This window comes from the organism of the source record quoted next, unplaced genomic scaffold, assembly GCF_019419815.1.
Source record: "Pyrus x bretschneideri cultivar Hongxiangsu unplaced genomic scaffold, Pyrus_bretschneideri_v1 Contig3, whole genome shotgun sequence".
NCBI lineage: Eukaryota > Viridiplantae > Streptophyta > Magnoliopsida > Rosales > Rosaceae > Pyrus > Pyrus x bretschneideri.
In genome coordinates, this window is record NW_025999612.1 from 4,333,132 (window position 1) to 4,347,080 (window position 13,949).

General features: G+C 37.6%; 2 protein-coding genes across 2 annotated transcripts; both read left to right on the plus strand.

Annotated features, from left to right (window-relative positions):
• Positions 1–9,202: 9,202 nt before the first annotated feature.
• LOC103927320 lies at positions 9,203–10,040 on the plus strand. Its single transcript, XM_009336229.3, has one exon. The coding sequence runs from the start codon at positions 9,295–9,297 to the stop codon at positions 9,940–9,942; it is 648 nt and encodes a 215-aa protein (XP_009334504.1). The 5' UTR covers positions 9,203–9,294; the 3' UTR covers positions 9,943–10,040.
• Positions 10,041–10,967: 927 nt separating this feature from the next.
• LOC103927312 lies at positions 10,968–13,195 on the plus strand. The gene has a single exon (XM_048589157.1). It carries the CDS (start codon positions 12,399–12,401, stop codon positions 13,029–13,031), a length of 633 nt encoding a protein of 210 aa, XP_048445114.1. The 5' UTR covers positions 10,968–12,398; the 3' UTR covers positions 13,032–13,195.
• The last annotated feature ends 754 nt before the right edge of the window (positions 13,196–13,949 follow it).

Sequence of the window (13,949 nt, forward strand, 5' to 3'; positions counted from 1 at the left end):
AGAGGTTGGATTATGAGCTCGTTACTTTGAAGGGGTGTAATATTTCTGCCCCCACTTCTCTACAGCTTGAGACCACTAGCCAAGAGTTCATTGACTTAAAGACTAAGCTTGACGTGATCCAAGTTAAGTATGAAAGTGCAGAGAAAAAGATTGGATGTTACATACCTCAGATTCAAGATCTTGAGTTGCAGTTTCTGAGATTCGTTTCGTTGCTTATGCAAAGGATGAAGAGTTGATTGCTGCTTATAATCAAGTGATCCACTTCAAAAGAATCGTTGATAGGCTTGAACCACCCCAAGTGTTCGAACTTCAAGGTGTACTGAAGATCAACAAAAGTCTGAAGAAGGAAGTGGATGAGCTGCAACGCATTTGTGTAGGTCTACTCGAGGAGAACGAGCAGCTGAAGGGTGAGAAGGCTGGGCTCGAGGTTTTGAGACTTTCTCTATTTCTCTGGAAGGCTTGCTTGCTTTTACTTTTAAGGCTTGTATTGGTGAAGTAGTTGGAGAAGTTGGTGCCCAGGCTGGGGCAGCCGAGGGTGAAGCGCTGGATGATGCCGGTGCTACGAGCATCGCGGTTGTTAAAGATGTGACGACCTAGTAGTCGTGGGATGTCTAAGCTGCTGAAGTGTAGTCTTCTAGGTAGCCTTTAGGATTTTCTTTGTTTTCCTTGTAGCTCTTGTTTTGCTTGAACTCTTTCGGCCTTTGCTAGTCGTTTATAAACATGCTTCATTCGCTTTCTTCATCTTTGCTTTTTTTTATTCATGCCCTAACCTTTAGACTTTATAGACCAATGGCAGGTGTGCTACTTTTCTATAAGCAAACAGGTTCGCGTAGCCTATGCAGTTGTAGATGTTGGTGTAGAACTTTGCAAAGTTATTAGCCATAGGGTTGGCAGCCGGATGCCTTACTTACAGAAGCAAACAAGTCCGCGTAACCACTAGGCTGTTAACCTTGGCTTTCTCCAATTCTGTAGGTTGTGTAGCAAGTATCACAACATTTTAGGATTTTGTGTAGGTTGTTCTGCTCTTGGAAGAGGTGAAGCTTATCGACTACGTAGCATGTCAGTAGTGGATAAAGCTTCGTATATGCACGTTAGCTTGTTTAACCTTTCACAAGAATATACAGTTATATAAGTCTAGCGCGGTTTTACTGCTTAAAAGGCAAGTCATAGGTAGTCTTCTGGAAACTGTAGGCTACCCTAAGGCAATCGGTAGCAACTTTAGAGTTTTAGGGCAGACTTTCATAAAGCATACTGCGTAATGTGCCCCTCCATCTCTAAGGCCCAGTTCTCCGCAGATTAGGCTAAGAGACCCAAAAGCCTTCAGTTAGCTAAGCCTTGAAAAAGACCATTGTGGCTACTTCTAGGAATCCCGACGCAAACCATCATGCACCTAGTTATACTAGGGTAGCCAGACTCATCCACGTCTGGATATTCGGAGTGTAAGTTTATCCTCTCATCTTGGAGAGCAGACCTATGTGGGTGTTGGGGAATTGGTTTACCCTCTTGCATTGAAGATCATGGTTGGTCCCTCGAGAGATGCAATTCCTGTGATAAATTGTTGTAAGCATGCAGCAGAGCCAAGTTGTAGATTACTTTTGAATTCTTTATTGAAAAACGAGTGAAACAATCAAGAACTTAGCTGTAAGGTAAGAACTGCATAACAAGTAGATAGTCCTTAACTTGTGAGGTGGTGCACCTCGAGCTACTTGAGTCTTTGGGCTTTGATGTAGCGAAAAGTCACACATGGTACTTCCTCAAATTGTAGGCATTCCATTGCTTTTTGATCTTTTTGTCGTTCATGGTGGCGAAGGTGTAATTTCCTTTACCGCCTACCCTGCTGATCTTGTACGGACCTTCCCTGATGGGATTCATCTTTTTGGAGCTTTCTTTACGGGTAATGATGAAGGTTTTCCTTAGGACTAGATCTCCGGGCTGGAACTGTCGGATTTGGCCCTTTTGTTGTAACTAAAGAGGAGTTACTGCTGGTAGGCTATGATGTGGGTGATGTCGCGTTTCTCCTTTGCCAGATCTAAGTTTGTGGACATCTCCTTACTGTTCTTCTCGATGCTTGGCAGTTGAGTGCTGATACTTGGCACGATGACATTGGGAAGAATGATCACTTCTGAACCAAATGCCAAAGAGAAAGGAGTTTCACCGGTGGCTCGTCATTTGGTGGTGTGATACGTCCACAGACATTTAGGAGTTTATCTGGCCATTTTCCCTTCTTGTTGAAGAGGGACTTCTTGAGGCAGTCGATGATCGTCTTATGGGATGCTTTAGCCTGCCCATTACCTTAAGGATATCAGTGTGGACATGTGTTGCTTGATGCTGCTTGATGCCATACTTTTGGAAGAATGTCACCAAATCTTTGCCTACGAATTGCAGGGCGTTGTCTGTGATGATGGATTGAGGGATGCCAAATCAGCAAATAATGTTCCTCCATATGAAGTGTTTTATGTCCATTTGTATCGTCGTAGTCATAGGCTCTGCTTCTACTCATTTGGTGAAGTAATCGGTTGTCACGATCGTCATGCCTTTGCCCCCAGTAGTGGGCAGCATTGGCCCTACCAAGTCAATTGTCCACTGCATGAACGACCAAGGACTCGTCTGCGGGTGTAATTTTCTAGCAGGCAGTGCTAGTACCGACTTGTAATGTTGGCAACGATCGTACTTTTGTACTAACTCCTTGGCGTCTTGGTGCATGGTAAGCTAGTAGTAGCCTGCGTTTAGAGCCTTCTGTGCTAAAGATCGACCTCCGAAGTGATTTCCACAAACGCCTTCATGGATTGAGCTTAGAACTTTTAGGTCGTCAGGAGACGCTAAGTAACGAAGATGTGGTCCAATGTAGAATATTCGGACGAGAATGTCGTTCCACATATAGTAGTGTGTTGCCTATATTTGGAGCTTTCTAGACTCCAATCTTTCCATGGGGAGTGTGCCATTGGCCAAGTAGTTTATAATGGATTCTTGCCAGTTTGGAATTGTACTAACCTGTGACACCTCGATTGATAGCTCCGCTTCTATGCTTGGTTTGTCTAGATACTCCACTGGAATAGGGTGTTTGAATTGGTGGTTAAGGGCGAAGCCTAGGCCGGCTAGTACGTCCACGTGAGCGTTGTGGAACTTGAGTGAGGGTGTAAGTCTGAAACGCTTCAAGTAGTCTGGCTAGTGATTAGATGTGAATTAAAATGAATTGCGATCTTTTTCATTGCCAAGTCTTTTACCATTCGAAGGCCTGCTAGTAGAGCCTCATACTCTACTTTGTTGTTGGATGTTTTGACACCTATAGTGATCACCTGCTCAGGCATCAAACCATCTGGGGTGACAAGGACCACACCTGTTCTTGAACTTTTGTAGTTGGATGCGTCATCGACATGCAAATGCCAGAAGTCTCTATTGGGTGGAGCAGGCGTACCTAGGGCATGCTCAGCTACCTTCGGGGCATCGTTGAGCATCTCTGTTTTGACACATAGGCTGGGTGTGAAGGCGCAGTAGGGAGCCGTGGAGCTGGGGCCATGTTACACGTAGCAGGAGATGCTCAACTACCGGTATTGGGCTACTCTAGAGTTGAATTATGGAGTAAGGGTCGGTTGGGGCGGTGTGACACGTAGCAGGAGATGGTGTTCAATTACCGGTACATGTTGCTCATATGTAGAATTTTTTGGAGTGACGAGGACAAAACTTGCTTCCGAGTATGTTGTTCTAGTATTCGTTTGCCTTTGGCGTGCCTTTCGGGCTGAGTTATTGTGTTTGTCAAAAAACTTTGCATCCGCCAGTGTCTACGCCTTTATCATTGCGCGTCTGGATTGGGTGGAATAGTGCATTATGAGGATGATTGTGTGCGTTTGAAGGTATAACTTGAGCTTTCGGGTTGCAACAACTATTGCCAAAGTTAGCTTATGAATTTATGGTAGCATCGATGAGCGCTTTTGAACTGTGGAATATAGATAGTCGAGCCTCTAGCTTTTTTTGTACGATGGTAAAGCTTATTGCTGCCTCATATACAGTTAAACATGCGAATAAGTCCTCCGCTACTTCCGGTTTAGATAGTAGGGAGGTGATGTCGGGTACTTCTTCAAGTCCTTGAATGCGCATTGGCAAGCCTCGTCCCAAAGTGCATGCTTCTCTACTAGAGCGAAAGAATTTGCCAGAGTTAAATCTTCTTTCATGATCAATTCTCCTAACAGTGGGTGGTCTGCTAAGAGTCATTTTGGAAGGTTGCGCTTACTATCGAGTCGTCGCATCCAATTATCTTTGCCTTCTATGCTTTGAACATCTTCATAAGTGGTAGGACTTTTTCTTGATCAAGCAATATGATGAATAATCTTTGGTGAAAACCAAAGAAAATTCGTCGAAACTCTGGATAGATTGTGGCGGCAGGGTGTAGAACCAATTTTGCACCTTGCCTTGTAAAGTGATGGCGAATATTTTGCACGTAAAATCGTTATTGTTTCGATAGAGGATCATTGTGTTTTGGTAGTGCTTCAAGTGTCTTTCCAAGTCTCCATCTCCTTTGAAGGATGTGAAATGTGGCATGCTAAACTTGCGTGGGGACTCTGCCTATTCGATCTCGTCTGTGAAAGATGACCTACTTATATTGGCTATGTCTCGTCATAGTGTTTCGTCGGTGACCTCGTTACATTGGAAATCGTGCAATTGCTCAGTCAAGAGTCTCACTACTTCTTCCCGAATTTTCCTTTGTTAGGGTAGTGAAGCTCTCGGCTGCCCCCAATCGTGATTTGTTGGTCTAGGCTGCTCTTCTACATGCTTGGATCGTCTATGCCGTGACTGCGGTGCATGTGGTTTATTCCTAGTAGGCAAGGGGATTCTTCGCTGGCTGCTGGTTGAGCTTGAGCCAGATTGAGTGACTGCTTCTCTTAGTCCGTCGTGCTGCCTACTCCGATGTGATATGGAAGATGATTCTTACTAACTTAGTTGTGAATGAACATTTCGCTTGGAAGGCTGCTTAGGTTGATTATCAAAGTATAGCCCCAATCGTGAGTGTATGATCGTCTGTGGGCCTAGTCGAGAGTGCACGCTCATTCGCGCGCTAAGACAGGAGTATACGCTATCTCGGAAGCCCAATCAAGAGTGTACAATGCCTGAACACTTGGTTCATCGTTGGTCGAGTGGCTGCTTGCCGGGATGCTACTGGAGAGGTTCTTCATCTGCCCTTGTCCTACTTTGGGACACTTCGTCTTAGGCACTTTGCATCTCAGTGCACTACAAGAGCTGATTCACCAAGGTCGTCTATTGCGCGAGAGCCCTTGTCAACTCTATAACTTGTCGAGACAAGTGTTGTTTGCCATTTGGATTGGAAGAGCTTCAAAGAAATGCATCTCCTTGAGCAGTGGAAGTATGGTAGACTCCGGGTGCGAGATTTGAGTTGGGAAATGTCAAATCTGCCGATAAATGCAATGAAAATGCCCCCGGTTTGATCGTAGGCCCAAAAAGTTGAAGCCAGGATGGTTGAACTAATCTTCGACCGATTTAGGCCACTTGGAAGGCCGCAAAAGCAGGCTGGGCCACGGGAGTGGGTTGCTTGGCGTGTAGCGAACGTGGGTGCGAGGCTTGGGCTCAACTTGGCGACGCATTGGGCTCGCGTTGGGTTTGGGCGTCATGGGTTGGCTCAACTAGGGCTTGGGCCCTTGAAGGTTAAAATGGCATGGCTTGGGTCGCGGCTTCAAAGCCGTGGGTTTTGCCAAATGTGGTTGCCATGGTAACCACCACGGTGGTGCCTTGTGGGGGTGCCTCTCCATTCACCACTATGTTGAACCTTGTAAATCACCGCAGTCCTAATCTTTGAACGTTGGAATTTCCATTCATCAAGGTTTCCGAATCCCTTGACATTCTACTTTTCTTTTATGTTTTATCAAAGAATTTTTAGAAAAAAAATTCCAAGAATAAGAACGTACGAAAAATCTACAAATAATCAAAGAAACAAAAAACCTTAGATGCGAGAGTCTTCTACGAGCATGTGACTCAACTCTCAATGAAAACACCTATTTGTAGATGCAAATTTCTTCCTCCTTGTTCTTGGACAAAATTGCACCTACAAAACAAATAATATCTTAGGTCAACGCCAAGAGCCTCACGCGCCCACGATTAATTGGGGGGGGTGCTTTGGCCGAAGAACCTTCGTTGCCAAAGTTAGAATTTCAAGAGAAAAGTGTTTGAAGAATTTTGAGAATTTAGCAAGAGAATTGGAATTGAGTTTTGGAGAGAATGAGGGGGTTTGTATAGGGGTGTGGCCGGCCACCTTGGGAGGAGATGGACCGGCCACTTGGATGGTTTTGTGGGTGAAGTTCATGATTTATGTTTAATTAGCAAATTAATTGAATAATTAATCAATTAATATAATAACAAAGGAATGATTTAGGGGTTACCTTGTAGAGAAGATATGATGAGGGATGGATGAAATAGGTTATAAATAAATACCTATTTGGGCACTTTTGACTTGATTGAAGGATGATTGTCCATTGCTCGCGTGTAAGAATTCCGGTATGCCTGGAGGGTAATTTTGTCATTTTCACCCAAAAATCCACGTGTTGCCTCTTGATTATTTTTGGCTCCACATTATCGGAACAACAACATAAGATTAAACAGAAAAAAAAAAAATCAATGTCTTCATATGGAGGACTTTAGGAATTTTAAAGGGATATACACATTGGCAACATAAATGTGAAGTTGTGAACAATGGCATATTGGCAAATTTCATTACTGGGTCAATTATTAGAGCATCTTCAAAGAAGATATTAAAATCCAAGATGAATTGACATCAAGAGTCTAAGTGTTATTAGCTGATTGGATTTGAAGACTTTATGATTTAGAGTCAAATTTGACATCAATGTCAAATTTATTTTTCATTGTGGGTCCCTTATTACATTAACATTTCAACCAATAAAAATTTTGTTTCAATATTTTTTTAATAACTACAACCATTTAAAGCTCTATTTAAATAATAAAATAACATTTGACAATTTGGTTGAAGAAGTAAAAAATTTGACATACAACTTCAGATTGCCACATCAGTCATCAATTATAATTTAACTCTTATAATTTAACATTTCCTTTAGAAATAGTTTATTTGAATTTTGGGTTTATTTTGGATGTCTGACTCTAAACATTGGTGGTTTTTGTCTAGGAATTAAAAACTGTAAAAGTTTATCTCTGAAGAACTCATAATATTATTGGTTTCTTTTCAATTGTGTATTCAAGCTTCTTAGCCATAAAATGATACTAGATTGGATCCAAGGCTTAAAATATTTGACAACGTATTAAAGTAAAACAAGAAAATGAGTTTTTTAAAGGTTCATGGATTTTAAGTTGGTTTTGTTTTATTAAATTTTCAAATATTTTAAGTATTAAATTTTCAAATATTTTAAGTATTTAAATCTGTATTAATATAATCTTATGACAAACATGCATTTAGTCCTCATAAATCCTCAAAATGAAAACTTTAAAAAAACAGGACTGCCTTTTGTGATGTATACACTAGAACTGCCACATGTTCAAGTACGATTGATATTTCTTGATGGATACGTCCCAACTCCTAAATTAATTATACAAATTTTATTACTAATCAAGTCCGTAGATATTCGTTCTTAGCTCCAACCAGACCTTGGCCCACTTGGGCGATCATATTCCGCATGCCACCAAAATGGACTAATTCAAGCGTTCTAGTACGCCCGACTTTTCGCTCATTTTAATTTGGCTAATAAAAATATCTAGGTATGGGACGAACTTCTCTGCCATAAGGGGCATATAATTTTAATACGACAACAACCAAGTGGGATAAAGACTTGTTAGGGGACTCAAAGTTTTGTCCATATGAGAGAATAAAAACAAATGAATTCGCCTAATATCACTGTTTGATTCACTGGGTAGATAAGAATCAAACTTATTGGACCTCCTCTAGAATAGACTACTGGATCAACAGTTAGTTTTCAAGAAAAAGTAATGAAACGATTATAAATTACATTTCAACTGTTGAGTTGATAAAAATAAAATATCAATGATATATATCATTAAAAAAATATACGACATAACTACAAATTGAAAGCTTCCACAACAAAAAAAAAAAACAAAAAAAAAAACAAAAAAAAACCACAAATTGAAAAAGCTACTCATTTTTTTAACAAATGATATTATCTACAATAGGAAAGATGGTGGGCTTAGCCTCGTAATGGCCTAATAATAATGTGGTTCAAGTTCACCTTTAGCGAAAGTCAAACATAAAACATCTCATTTACAAGTGAAGAGAAATATCACTAGACGATAGTACTAAGTGGCAAAAGCTACTCATTTAAGCAATTGTAATTTTTTTTTAATGAAACGAATTAGATATTTGAAAACTGAACATTCTAGCGAATTTTTCTAATGGTTAGAATAGTCTGTAGGTAACTTAATATGTTTAAGTATTACATTTTAGGCTAAATTATTTTCGTGATCTTTGTGGCGACGCCACACTTTTAATATGATTCTTGTGCTAAAAATGTTATTAATTAAACACTTGTAGTGAGCTCCGTTAGCATTTGAGTTCCAAATTTAAATTCCCGTTAGTCTTCCATGTCTATGGGCACCGTTAGAGGAGATCATGTCTATGGGCACCGTTAGAGGGTGGCCTTCTTCTGCTTATTTTATCAAAGGTTTGCTTCCCTTTTTTCGATTTTATTAATTGGGTTCTGTTCAAAATTGGGTTTTTATCCTTCAATCAATTGAGATTGGATTGAATTGTGTGTTGTGGTTGATTTAATTGGATCATCTAATTTGTTTCTGCATCTGGGTTTGTTTCTGAATTGTGTGATTTTATATCTTTAGGTGAGATCGTGAGGTTGATTTCTGGGTTTGGTTTTGAGAAAAGGGTAGAAGAAAGCGAGGAGAATCGAGTGAGAGAGGAGATAAAAATAAGAAAAAAAGATTTGAAGCTGATGTCAAATTTGACAGCAACCCCCTTGCTGCTAATCCATGTCTTAGCCACATATAAATTGACATTTCAGTTGGAGAATATTATTGTGATTTTTTTTTACTGTTATAGCTTATGTGGACATTTTGACATCTCCTTTGGATACGCTCTTACATGTTTGAAATAAAATTTAACGAGTAATATTCCATGTTGTGTAACATTTTAAAGGGAGCAAACTCACACCCATATACTCTATAAATATGCATAACATTTTACTACCGTTACCTCAAACACAACACTCTAATTTCCATATCCATCTCTAGAAGCAAATCACACCCTTCAAAGAAAAGGGAGAATTCATTTTATACTTTCGAAGTAAAGAAATTAAAATGGCTGAGAAAGTAGGAGCTGAGAAGTACCAGGAACAGGAACCAGCAACTGGGCGCTCCGGAGGTGATCATGAAGCTTCAGCCACAACGCAATCCGAGGAACTCAAACGCCAGAAGAGAATTAAGATGTACAAATACATTGGCATTTTCATCGTCTTTCAAATTGTTGTCATCAGCGTTTTAGGTTTGACTGTGATGAAAGTTAAGTCCCCAAAAATCAGGTTGGGCAACATCTATGTCCTAAGTCTCAACTCTGTCCCAGCCGCACCTTCATTCGAGATGAGCTTCGAAACCCAAATCAGAGTCAGGAACTTAAACTGGGGTACCTATAAGTTTAATGACGGCATGGCCACGTTTATGTACGAAGGTGTGCCTGTTGGGCAAGTTGCTATTCCGAATAGCAAAGTCGGAATGCGGTCCACGAAAAAAATTGATGTTTTGGTGAGTGTGAATTCTGCAGCCTTGCCGAGCAACTCCGCTCTTGGAAATGAGCTGAGCAGTGGGCTACTGGTGTTGACCAGTCAAGCCAAGTTGAGTGGAAAGGTTACTTTGCTGATGATCATGAAGAAAAGCAAGTCTGCTGAAATGAGCTGCTCTATGGTGTTTAATTTGGCAGCAAAGTCTGTCCAAAATTTGGATTGTGACTGAGAGAATATGGCCGCTATACCATGAGCCAATTTTATTTTTATGTTTCCAGGTGTGATTTAATTTTCACATACTTAATATTCACATATTCCATCATTACATTCTTGTTTGCAATTTGTTGAATTGTGTCTGCATTACTGGAGGAAGTTTTAAATTCAAACCTCACAAAAGACAATTGTTCGATAAAAACAGTTCATATATATTTCTATTTAACACTAAAGAAATCAATAATAAATAAAAGAAAGTGAAATACCATAGCTATAGTTTAGTGGGAGTGCTTGAACTTAATTAGAATTTGACATTGGGCAACAATTATGGACCTGGACTTTTTTTTCTTGTAGTTGGTCGTACTGCTAGAGTTGATTATTCAGCTTTGAATATGACGTTTTATATGAGTTGCTTCAAAAGTGATCTAATGTCCCAGAACTTGTATAAAATTTATATATTATAATATATATTGCTAAGTTTTGCATCATATATTTTTATTTTTAGTTTGTACTATTTTTAATTTGCAACCATTTTTTTTAATTGTACCAATTTTCTTTTCAGTTTTAATTTGTACCCATTTATTAATTTCTTTTTGTCCATATTTTCCAAACTTTTATTTGTACTCATTTTGTTTAAACATTCTTTGAACCAATAATTTATTAATAATGAACCCATTTGTCTTTAAAAATGTCCCACTTTGTTATATGTAAAATGTACCTTTTTTTTTTTTTAAGTACCATTTTTTTATGTAAAATGTACCCATTGTTTTCTGATATAAAATGTACCAATTATTTCATATAAAACATACCACCTTCTTTGTATAAAATGTACCAACTTTTTGTATGTAAAATGAACCGTGTAAAAATTACCAATTTTTTATGTAAAATATCATTAATATAAGTAATGACAAATCATGAGTTTTATTTAAGCATAATTTATCTTAATGATAAATCATGTCATGAAGATAAATTATACTTTTTTATATAAGTTTAATTTAATTTTTAATATTATCAATTCCACAAATTATGAATTTTATTTAAAATATCATTAATATAAGTAACAACAAAATATCAAATTTTAATTTAAAATTATAATAACCTACATAAAAATGCATCATTGTATTAATTTCAAGGACTTCAATAAAAAAACTGAAAACTAACAAAGTTTCGATAAAAATATTAATAAATAGGTTTCGCATCTAAAGTCACCCATTAAGTTATTACGGGATCACTCTAACAAAGTAATAAAAAATGAGTGCTAAGTGAGTGAGATAAATAGGACATTTGGTATGCATACCCTGTCATTAAAAAGGAAATTCACAATTGGCAATTTGTGGAAATTTTGTTTATATCTGAAACACTTGCCACGTATCTATTTGTATTTAGTCTTGGGCTAGTTTCGCTTTTTAATAGTCTTGTTGAGATGTATACATTTGAATTTAATTTTTACTAATATAATTACTGATTGATAAATAATAAGTAAAAAAACGTGTTACGTGTTATACCATTTTATGTGTTATAATATAAATATGCGATATGATTGATATGTCATATTTTAAAGTATATCAATTAAAAATACGTATTTATTTTATAATTTAATGAAATTGTAACATCATGTGCCTCTCCTCTGAAAACAAGATAAATATCTCTTTAGATCATGGCCCAAAATAGCAAAAAACAAGAAATAGTATCAAACAAAATAACTTGGCATTGACAAAAAAAATCATAAAATATCTACGGATGAGTGATATTTTTATTAATATCTTTGTTTCTTTTGTAAAAGACCTATAAATACTCAAAATAAAACACATAAAACACCTTTCGATCAGATGGTATAAAATCAAGAATATACTTCCCCTACAATTTAAAATCCGCAATGTTACATTTGCACCATACCCATTTTATTCTCAATATTTTGAGAAACATATTATCTTGATTGGCAATTACTTAGCCCCTAAACCCTCGGCCATGTTTGATTAGTCAGGTCTTCAACAACGTTCATTCTTCAAGTACCCAAATTACTTGTATTTGGGACAACAGTGTGAATTACATTTAAAAAAAACCCAAATAGTATATCAAACAAACCACGTTCTCACCTGGGATATTGGGGGATTTAGTCTTAATGCCAACGGAAAAATCGAAGCTTCTGTTGATATTTTTTTTAGCAAAATAAAGGTTCCTCTTGATATTTAATTTGTCTCATCGGATGGCAAAACCCTAAAACGTCCTCACCGAAGTCATCGATCATCTAGAAGTCAAGAACCTTTGGCTTCGGACGCGTGTACTTGTTGTGGGAAAGCACTCCTGCACATAACTTATTAAAAATAGTCCAAACTCCAAACCCTATATATAATACACAACTCTTCCTCCATTTCCACCAACAACTTCCTCCATTTTTAAGTTTCATTCAAGGAAACAAACCCACAAAAACTTTCTACCCATTTTCATATCACAAAAGAAACAGATATTAATATGGCTGAGAAAACCAACCAGGGCTATCCCTTGGCACCAGCAAATGGTTACACAAGAAGTGATGCGGAGTCTTTGCAATCAGCCGATGAGCTGAAACGCAAGAAGAGAATCAAGTTGGCCATTTATATTGGTATTTTCATTGTGTTTCAGATCATGGTCATAACTGCGTTGAGTCTCACTGTTATGAAAGTTAAGACCCCAAAGGTCAGACTAGGTGGCATCAATGTCCAAAGCCTCAACTCTGTCCCAACAACAGCTTCATTCGACACTAAATTCACAACGCAAATCAAAGTCAAGAACACAAATTTTGGTCCATACAAGTATGATGCTGCAATCATCACGTTTTTGTACCAAGGCGCGATTGTCGGGCAAGTTTCAATTCCTAAGAGCAAGGCTGGGATGCTTTCCACCAAAAACGTTGACGTCGAGGTGAGCTTGAGTTCAAGTGCATTGAGCAGTTCCAGTCTTGGCAGTGAATTGAGCAGCGGGGTATTGACACTCAATAGCGCGGCTATGTTGACTGGAAAGGTTGAATTGATGTTTATCATGAAGAAGAAGAAGTCTTCTACCATGGACTGCACCATTGCATTTGATCTGTCATCCAAGACGCTACAAAGTTTAAAATGCAAGTGAAAACAGACCAAGATTATTTCTTTGTACTCGTTTTAAATTTCTGTGCAAATTTATTTTTATATTTGTTGCCTTCTAATTAATTTTGTTGGTATATATATACTTCCTGACCGCAATTTTTGCATTGCGCCTTTTTTTATATACAGATTGGCAGTGTTGATTACTCTCTTTTTTTTTCTTTCTTTTTTATTTTTATTTTTTGTGAAGATGCCATAATGAGATAAGATTCAAATTTCTAATAAATCTGAAGAGTGAAAATCAACAGATACTACAACTTGTAGTCTGTGAATAAAATTAGACCTGACAATTTCTTACACGATACGTAAACGACATGAAACTAACGGGTTTTGAGTCAACACAATAACTAATTAGGTCGTTATCGTGTCACACGATAAGAACCTATTAATAACGGGTCCTTAATAGATTAACATGAGGATGACACGCGGGTAACCCGTTTCGACACGTTAAGAAAAATGTTATTTTGATGATTTTAATTTTTTTTAAACTAATAAAAAAAACTTACTACAAAATATAATAGGCATAGTGTGGTGTGTGTGTGTGTGTGTGTGTGTGTGTATATATATATATGTATATCAAATATGTATTATTGTATTATTATATTTAAGTTTTATTTATTTATGTATTTATTTTTATAATATACTATACGAAAAGAGAGGGAGATTAAAAAAATTATAAAACACATAAAAATAAAAATATCAAAAGTAATTTAAAAATACCAAACACATTAAAAAAATTATAATAATTATTTGATAAGTGCAAAAAATGTGAAAAAATCGGCAAACGCTCGTGAGCGTATCCTCTACGCTTTGAGGATGGGTACATCGCCATTTCAATTTTTAGAATCATGCAAGCCCTCATGAATAGTATATTTAAGGTAGTTCAAAATAAGTAAAATTTATA